General features: G+C 32.8%; 1 protein-coding gene across 1 annotated transcript; it reads left to right on the top strand.

The window, feature by feature from the left end:
- The first annotated feature begins 5932 nt into the window (after positions 1-5932).
- LOC117908825 (60S ribosomal protein L18a-like) lies at positions 5933-9420 on the top strand. The gene is made up of 4 exons (XM_034822599.1): positions 5933-6051; positions 6331-6446; positions 6998-7061; positions 8856-9420. The coding sequence occupies exons 1-4, from the start codon at positions 6037-6039 to the stop codon at positions 9195-9197; spliced, it is 537 nt and encodes a 178-aa protein (XP_034678490.1). The 5' UTR covers positions 5933-6036; the 3' UTR covers positions 9198-9420.
- Positions 9421-9712: the final 292 nt, after the last annotated feature.

Here is a 9712-nt window from a genome sequence, read left to right as displayed (position 1 = left end):
TCCACAGGGAGATGACATGATTTGCCATAGACTAGGCGATAAGGAGACATACTAAGAATAGTCTTGTAAGCTGTTCTATATGCCCATGGTGAATCATGGAGCTTAACAAACCAGTCTCTTCTACTCGTGTTCACCACCTTCATCAATATATTCTTGATTTCCCTATTTGCTAACTCAACTTGCCTGAAAGTCTGAGGGTGATAAGGTGTAGCTACCTTATGCTTCACCCCATACTTGGCTAAAAGAGTTTCAAAAGGCTTGTTGCAAAAATGAGTACCCCCATCACTGATTATGGCCTTGGGCACCCCAAATCTTGAGAAGATGTTCTCTTTGAGAAACTTGAGAACAACTCTATGATCATTTTGTTTACACGGGATTGCCTCAACCCATTTAGAAACATAGTCTACCCCCACCAAAATGTAAGAGTTACCAAAAGACATAGGAAAAGGTCCCATGAAGTCAATGCTCCAAACATCGAAGAGATCAACTATTAAAATGGGGTTCATAGGCATTTGATTTCTACGTGTCAGCTTCCCAAGCCTTTGGCATCTATCACAGCTCCTACACATGGTGTGGGCATCTTTGAAAAGTGAAGGCCAACTAAAACCTGATTGCAACACCTTCATGGTTGTTTTCTGAGAGGCAAAGTGGCCTCCACATGCACTTTCATGGCAATGACTGAGGATTCCCTATTGCTCTTGTTCAGGGACACACTTCCTTATTATTTGATATGCACAATACTTGAAAAGAAAAGGTTCTTCCCAATAGTAAGCATGAATCTTTACAAAGAAGTGCCTCTTATCTTGTGCTTTCCACTCACTTGGAACTTCACCAGTAACTAGATAGTTAGCAATATGAGCATACCAAGGAGCATTCTCTAGAAACATGAGTGACTCCTCCAGAAAATCATCATTAATAGGCAAAACATGGGAATTATGTGTTATAGCCAACCTTGAAAGATGGTCAGCTACCACATTCTCCACTCCTTTCTTATCTTTGATTTGGAGATTGAACTCTTGTAGTAAGAGAATCCATCTAATCAACCTTGCTTTTGCATCTTGCTTTGTCAATAAGTACTTCAAGGTTGAATGGTCAGTGAAAACCACAATGAAACACCCTACTAGATAAACACGAAATTTGTCTAAGGCAAAAACTACAGCTAACAATTCTTTCTCTGTGGTTGTGTAGTTTCTTTGCGCTTCGTTCAATGTTTTGCTTGCATAGTAGATCACATAGGGCTTTCCATCATCTCTTTGACCAAGAACAGCTCCTATAGCAAAGTCACTGGCATCACACATCACTTCAAAAGGTAGTTGCCAGTTAGGAGCCCTCACTATTGGAGCGGTTGTCAAGAATTGCTTAAGTTGCTCAAAACTTCTTTGACATCTCTCATCCCATATAAACTTAGCATCCTTACCCAATAGTTCACAAAGAGGCTTTGAAAGTTTAGAGAAATCTTTAATAAGCCTCCTGTAGAACCCAGCATGGCCGGGGAATTGCCTTACTCCTTTTACAGTTGTTGGGGATGGCAATTTGATAATAAGTTCCACCTTTGCTTTATCAATTTCAATGCCTTTCTTGGAGATGATGTGGCCAAGGATGATTCCTTGCTGTACCATAAAATGACATTTCTCCCAGTTAAGCACTAAGTCATTTTCGATGCATCGGTTCAGAACTGCTTCCAAGTTAACTAAGTATTCTTCAAATGTACTTCCATATATGGTGATGTCATCCATAAAAACCTCCATAATACGCTCCACCATATCACTGAAAATACTTAACATACATCGTTGGATTGTTGCAGATCCATTGCATAAACCAAAAGGCATTCTTCTGTAGGCATATGTTCCAAATGGACATGTAAAAGTGGTCTTCTCCTGGTCTTCAACATTGATTTGTATTTGAAAATACCCGGAGTAGCCGTCCAAGAAACAATAGAAAGGATGGCCTGAGACTCTCTCCAACACTTGATCAATGAATGGCAATGGAAAATGATCCTTCCTTGTTACAGCATTCAATTTTCTATAATCAAATAGGAAATGTCTACTTTATAGTCAAATAGGAAATGTCTAGTCTGAGACTCAAGATTTGAATTGTTTTTCTTCTCAGTTGATAGTGTGTGTTTTCCAATTTTTGATATCATACCATTTTCTTTTATAACTAACCACATGGCAGTAAAACACAAATCTCATCTTCATGTAGAAAATTTCTAAAACCATTTTAGTCTTTATTTTATAAAAATATTTGAGCAAGAAAATTTTTAGCAACAAGAGTTGTGAACAAGTTTGATTAATCTCAATAATTTAGAAAAAAAAAACAAAAAGAAGAAATTTTAAAAATGAAAAATTTTAGAAGAAAAACTCAATAAGAAATTTTATTAAAATATTCTAATAACTTCATTTTTTTTTAATAACTTATTCAATTGAAAGACTAATGAGGTCTTTGAGTGAAGCATGGCAAGCTCTTCCCTTTTCCTTTTGGAATCCAACTACTTTATAAGAAAAGACCTTAAAACTGGTGCAACTTTGATTGGAAGCAACCAAAAAGCATCCAAACCCCAACACAACTATACTATGTTGGTAATATTCTCACATTTAATGACAATACAAACTAAATGTCAAAATTAGGAATAAGGAAGTCTAGTCAATGGTGTTCTGTAACCTAAATTTATCATTCTTGGAAACTAGAGGAATTAAGGGGACATGCTATTCTATAATGACAATGCAATCACTTGATAGAATTAGCAAGTCACATAGGCCACAAACCAAAAAAAAAAAAAGATTTCTAGATCAAGGGCTCCAATGGTAGGTAGTAGCAAGAAATATACCAAAAGCAAGCCAAATTGCATGTTTCTAAGACTTCTATGATCACCAACTAGAAGAAACAACTAATGATAAACAAAAAGTTGCAAAAAATAGATCTGAATATGAGAACCAGAGAGGAAATAGAGAATAGCAATTGCAAAACCAAAACCTCTTATGAATAGAAATAGACATTGCAAAGAAAAAAAAAAAACAAGAAAAAAGAAGTCGTAGTTGAAAGCCTCCAAGTCCTATGCCAATTCAAAAGTCAAAACCTTAAAAAACCAAATGGAAGATGAGAAAACCAAAGAATAAAAAAAATGTTAGTGAATGAAAGAAAAATATCAAGAAGATTTTTCTTTGAAACTACCAAAATATTAGTGAGAAAAAAAAAGTTCATAAGTACATTGAAGATTTGTAAGGAAAATGATAAAAGAAGAAATGGCTTTAGTGGGTTTGTAGTTGAAAGAGAGCAGGAGAAATGTAGGGGTAGGTTATATTGTGGCTCTATGGTTGTAGGCAAGCCTATGTTACTATGTCTATTAGTCCATATATGGTAGCGACTCATTCCTTCTTATAGCTATAAGAGCTTCTACAATAATGACCTATTAATCCTACAATTATATGGTTGGAGGGAAACTCCTATAAGTTGCGGCTCAAATAAGTATAAAGCTATTTATATGCTTTGGTTGTGGATTTTGTTGGCCCCAACTAAAACTATGTCACTATATCTTTTTTCCAATAGTGAAAAGAGAAAAAAATGGTTCTAAATGTTGCTCTATCCAAGGCAGAAATGGTTCTAAATGTTGCTCTATCCAAGGCATTGACAAGAATTTTGCTTCTTCTATGGGTAGTAATGCCACTATTCCTACTTAGAGTCTAGCTCCAATAGGACATTTAAGGGTTTGATGGATACCTTTGCTTCTATTCATGGCTTTAATGGCTCTACCCCTCATAACTCTTACTAATAGAGTTAAAGACGAAACTAACATGATAAAGCTTTACTATAACTCTATTATTCCATAATATGTTTTCTAACTTTTGTTGTTAGTTGTTGTTGTCTATATTTGTCACACTAGTGATGAAACACTTTGAGCATGAGACCAAATATTCAGGACTCAAGAAGGCCTTACTTGACAAGGAGCTTGAATTTTCATTGGTGGGATTCAAGTTGAAGCTGATCATGAGCAAAAGAAGGGAACTAAGAGGGATACAATAGAAAAATAATAAAGGATTTAATAGTATTAGATAATATATGACCATTTAGGGGAGTCTGGGTAAAAATTGACTAAAAGGCATCAATGGGTTCTTTGTTGCGAGTAAAAGGAACTCCACAAATACTAAGAGTATGTTTGATTACTGTTTTTTAAAATAGTTTTCTTTCCTCTAAAACAAAAAATTCAAAAAACACGTTTGGTAACCAAAAACTATTTTTTGTTTTTTGTTCTTAAAAATAGAAAGTAGTGTGTCTTCAGAGAAGATATTTTAATTGTTTTTGTTATTTTCACTTATTTTTTAAAGGTTGTTTTAAGAAATAATTATAGAAACATGTAGAATGATTAAAAATAAAACACTAAATATAAAATTATTTTTAAAACATATTTAAAAATATTAAAAACGGTTTAAAAATATTTTAAATTTCCAAATAGACTTTTGTTCTACAAAGTTCAGAAAAGATTTTTCAAAAACAATTTTTAAAATTGTTTTTTAAAACAGTTACCAAACAAGCCTTAAGGAATCTCAAGATTTTTTAGATTGAAGATTTTTGCTATATGTGAGATGAACTCCATAAAATTTGAGCAAATAATAATATTAACCTTTTGAGATACTTTCTTGAAAGTTGAACTCCACATAATCTAAGAAAGACGAAGCTGTTTTGGTTGAGAGAAAATGTTAGGTTTTTAACTTGGGAATAAAATACAATACGCAACAACCGAATTTTCCTTTTCTCTATTTTTCTTTTTTTTTTCTTTCCCCTTTCCTTTATTTATATTAGGAGTTACAATTTATTTATATAAAGAACAACAATTTGTGTTAATAGGTCATGTTTGTATTATATCTAAATTTAGATATTCTACTACATAAGTTAACCCAAACCCAACACTAATAATGATCATATTAAAAATATAAACTTAAATTACTACTTAATTATTAAACCGATAACATACTGTGTAATTCTTTTAATCCATTCAATAATCATATCTACATATTTAATAATTATATTGAGTTAGATTTTGTATAAGTTTATATAATTTATGAATCAATCGATCAATTTCTTTAAAAATAAATATCAAATGAATGAAATGTGGGTAAAATAGTGTAAAGTTTTAATTAACTTAGATTATCAAATGAATCGATTTGGATCAAATTCATATTATACAATTAAACCAAAAACTACATATTTATTAAATAGGTTATACAAATTGACACGATTTGATCAAAACCCAATTATACTTAATTCAAACCTATAAAAAGATTTATTAAATTCAAATCGCATTAATAAGTCGTATAAAATTTTATTACTCATAACTTATACAAATATGTAGCACCTATATGCTTTCATGGGTCATCCCTCAAGACAAACCTCCCACTAATTAGCCGGGATCCCTCTACGTGCTTTTATCCATTAGTGATTAAACATAGCCAACGTTTAAATTTTTATTTAAAAATGCATTTTAGAGTGTTTTTAATTGAAATGTTTTTAGTATAATATTTTTTTTATAAATATTTTTACGAGAATCGGGTAAAAAACAAACACTATTAGTGATTTTTCAACATATTTTTCATATTTTTAAAAGTAATTTTTAAATTTTGTTAAATATCTAATTTTTTTTTCAAAAATATTTTTAAAATTAAAAATATTTTCTAAAATTATTTGTAAACAGACTCTGAATATATTGCTATCTAAATCAAACAATTTTGACATTATTTGAAAATTTTGGAAAATCAAATCCAATTGTACAAAATTTACACCATACAACAATAGAAAAGAAGGCTTTTTAATTTACGTTTTAACGTAGGGTAAGGCACAATTTAATGCTTTTTCACACCATACAGCAATAAAAAAGGAGGCTTTTTAAATTTAATTTAATTTTACTGTGCCAGGCAGACGCACCCTAGGGTTTTGCATCAGAGCCCGTATTTCTCATCTCAAACGGATATAAAAGCTATAAACCCTAATCTTCCCGTCGTAGGGCCTCCGAAGCTGCTTCTGAGCTTGTCTCTCATCGCCAAAATGGTTACTTTCAAGGTTTGTATGATTATTCTAAACCCCAATTCCATCCAATATTCCCTAATTTTTCTGTTTATTTGCCTAGAAAACAGAGGTAAATTTTAGGAAATAGGTATAATGTTGAATCTATCAAAATAGAAAACGTTTGGTGAACCAAATAGTTGAATTGAGTTTTTTTTTTTTTTCTCATGGTTTACTTTTTATTTTCCTGAATTTTCTCTGCAACCAAACAAAGGAATAGGTGTTTTATTTAATTCCTGAATCTATTGATTCTGAAATGGGTTCGTTTGGGCGCAGTTTCACCAGTACCAGGTGGTAGGGAGGGCCCTTCCTTCGGAATCGGATGAGCATCCGAGGATCTACAGGATGAAGCTTTGGGCTACGAACGAGGTTCGTGCCAAATCCAAGTTTTGGTAAGCAATCTAAGCCCTATATTTTCATTTGATTATGATCTATATTGATTCTGCATGGTCACTGAGGAAATGCGGGAAAATGAAGGATATTGACCTTCTGAATCGAAGGTTTTTTCATAATTTAGAAACCGATTAGTCGCATAAAATCATATCACGTGAAATGTTGAATTGAAAATTTGATTCGATTTTATTTTTGTTTTCTTGTCCTCAATTTTCTTACTAATCTAAACTTCATAGTTTTTATTGAATTGAGGTGTTTCATTGTTTAGGAATGGAAGAAACAAAATGCTCCATTCGGATGTTTCAATATCACATTGCTAGGAACACTCTGCTGAGCTTATTACAACCATCGGGATTTATTTAGATCTCTGCTTAATTTTTTGAAAACCTAAACATCTGTTCTAAATTTAAAATCATTTTTAGTTTCATCTGTTTTTGTTTTTCTTGTCTTTGAATTTCTTATTTAATTACAGGCATAGTTTTTTGATTATGGGTTTTTTTTTTTCCTAGAATATGATAAATGCTCATTAATGTTCCATTAACCTGGGCAGGTATTTCTTGAGGAAGCTCAAGAAAGTTAAGAAGAGCAATGGTCAAGTTTTGGCAATTAATGAGGTACCTGTTATTGCAATGATGAATGGGTGCTAGTGTGTAATTCTTTGTCAATAACAATTTTTTTTTTTTTTTTTTTTACCAATTTTATTTGTTTTGACTATTGAAAAAAGAAAAAAGGTTGTTGATGACAGATAAAGTAAAGATTATAAAACTCTTGGATGAATGGTAATGCCTGTTGCTGCAATCATCAAAGTGATGTTGTTGTGTGATTCTTTGTTAATAACAGAATGCTATTACCAATTTTTATTGTTTGATTTGACTATTTAAAAACGATGAGGAATATAATGACAAATGAAAGGAAGATTTAGAGTTATTGTGGATGAGTGGATATGATTTTAGAACAGAATTACTCTTTTTATGTTAGAATGCTGTCAAAAGAACAAACCTTTATGTACAACCCCTGTGTTAACCTCAGCACCTTCGTGAACATCTATATATATATATATTGAAAACCGTTTCTTTTTCATTTGATTTACTTGGATGGAGCCATCCCATGCTAGATTTAAACCATATAGTGCCATGCAATATACAGTAGAATATTCTAAAACACTCTTTACCCAGGCTCTAGCCTCCTCCGTTTATGTAATGCACTGTAGAAAATTCTAAAGCCCACAATACTGAAGCCCTATCCTCTCTTTCTATGCAATACTCCGTAGAAAATACTAAAATCCACTTAACAACCTATCCCCTTTCCCATCTCTCTCTCTCTCTCCCTCTCCCTCTCTCTCTTGTGGCTATCTGTGTGGGTGGGTGGGGGAGGAGGGATGTCTTTTTGAAGCCTTGAAATGTTTGGACACATTGAACACCATGTAGCTTATACCTTTCTTTCTGCTGGTTGGTACTTTCCTGAAGTGAGTTGTCCTTTGTGGTAAATTCTAAAGCACTTTCCTTTTACTCTCTCAAGCTAATTTTGTTGGACCTTGAAAGATTTAGCCCTCTTGTTCTCTAGGTCATTGGTAGAAGACAGATGAGAAATTTCATTATAGGAAATTAACAATATCTTAGTATAACTTTTTTTTTATTTTTTATTTTGCATTTGATTTTTCAATAGGATATTTTGGAGTAGCTGTTCTTTCAAATATAAACTAAAAGATAAGAAAGGTAACCAATAAATGTTGACAATCACATGTTTTGTTGTTAATGTTCTAACCTTGTAATGTCATTTTATCAAGGACCTTGATTGCTTTGTAAAGTTCTTTGTGGTGGCAACAGTCCCACGTAGGTGCATAAAATTGATACCGTTTCTACACTATTTTGCATTAGACATAAGATGGTAATGAATGATCATTCTCAAGCTTCCAAGTTATACATAATTGTTCTTTAGCTAGAATTATACAACTATAGCTGTACATCAAAGAGCTACAAAATTCAGAGATGCCAAGTGTGAAATTAACTTAGTGATAGCAACTTCCTCAACTATGATCACTTGAAACTCTTCCCAGAAGCAACTTTGGGTTGATAAGAGTGTAAGCTTCTTTTGGTTTATTTTTTCTTCTGTTTCCCTTTCCCTCTTATCAATATTAAAAAACAAACTGAAATATTTAGAACTCATGTAAAGTTGAAAAATATATAGTGGATTGTTTAAATTGAAGAAAAGATGATTACCTTTTATTTAATTTGTTTGTTTAGAATTTGAGTGGATCACTGCCTTCCATGTCAAGACATTGATGGCTTTAGCATGTGTAATTATTTTTCTTTTTAGAACCAGATCTTAAGCCATATCTCTTACCTAAATGTCTTTTTCCTTAACTTTTTTAATTTTTTTTTTTTCTGAGTAATTCTCATTAACTGCAGATTTTTGAGAAGGATCCCACCAAGATAAAAAACTATGGAATTTGGTTGCGATATCAGAGCCGAACTGGATATCACAACATGTACAAGGAATATCGGGACACTACACTCAATGGTTCTGTTGAACAAATGTATACTGAGATGGCTTCTCGCCACCGAGTTAGGTATCCATGCATTCAAATCATTAAGACAGCCACCATACCAGCTAAGCTTTGCAAGAGGGAGAGCACCAAGCAGATGCATAACTCCAAAATCAAGTTCCCTTTGGTGGTCAGGAAGGTTAGGCCACCCACTAGGAAGCTGAAGACTACATACAAGGCATCTAGGCCCAACTTGTTTATGTAACTGTGATCTGTAGGATGTTGGTTCTTGGATTCGTGCTTAATTTAGTACTTGTTTAACTATACATGTGGGGCATACCTTTGCTTCTCTGGGTTTCTGTTTTTCCCATTCCGGGCCTAGAAAACAACCTATTTTTCTCTCTGAATTGCACTTCACAGTTTTTGTTGGATTTGTGTGCTTTGAGAAAACAGAGATAAAGCTTCCCCAAAATATTTTTCTTAGTTGAGAGATGATTGCATTCCTTACAAGTAAGATAAATCTGACTGCAATATCTGCAGATATATCATTTTTGTTTTATGAATTCTATGTTTAGAACCTCTTTTGTTAGGTTAATACCTATATTTTTGTCAGGATTGAGACATTAGAGTGTGTTTTGTAAGGAGAATCTGGTTGAATGTCCTGTATTATCTAGTATTGGTTGTAGTGGACGCAGTCAGCAACACAAGGTTTGGGTCCTCATGGAAAGTTTGAATGAACGAAGGACTCGTCTATAGCCGGTTCCATGGTTCTAAAAAAAA

Source organism: Vitis riparia, chromosome 19, assembly GCF_004353265.1.
Source record: "Vitis riparia cultivar Riparia Gloire de Montpellier isolate 1030 chromosome 19, EGFV_Vit.rip_1.0, whole genome shotgun sequence".
In the NCBI taxonomy this organism is placed as follows: domain Eukaryota; kingdom Viridiplantae; phylum Streptophyta; class Magnoliopsida; order Vitales; family Vitaceae; genus Vitis; species Vitis riparia.
The sequence above is the reverse complement of the archived record's forward strand: the minus strand, read 5'-3'. Positions and strand labels throughout refer to the sequence as shown.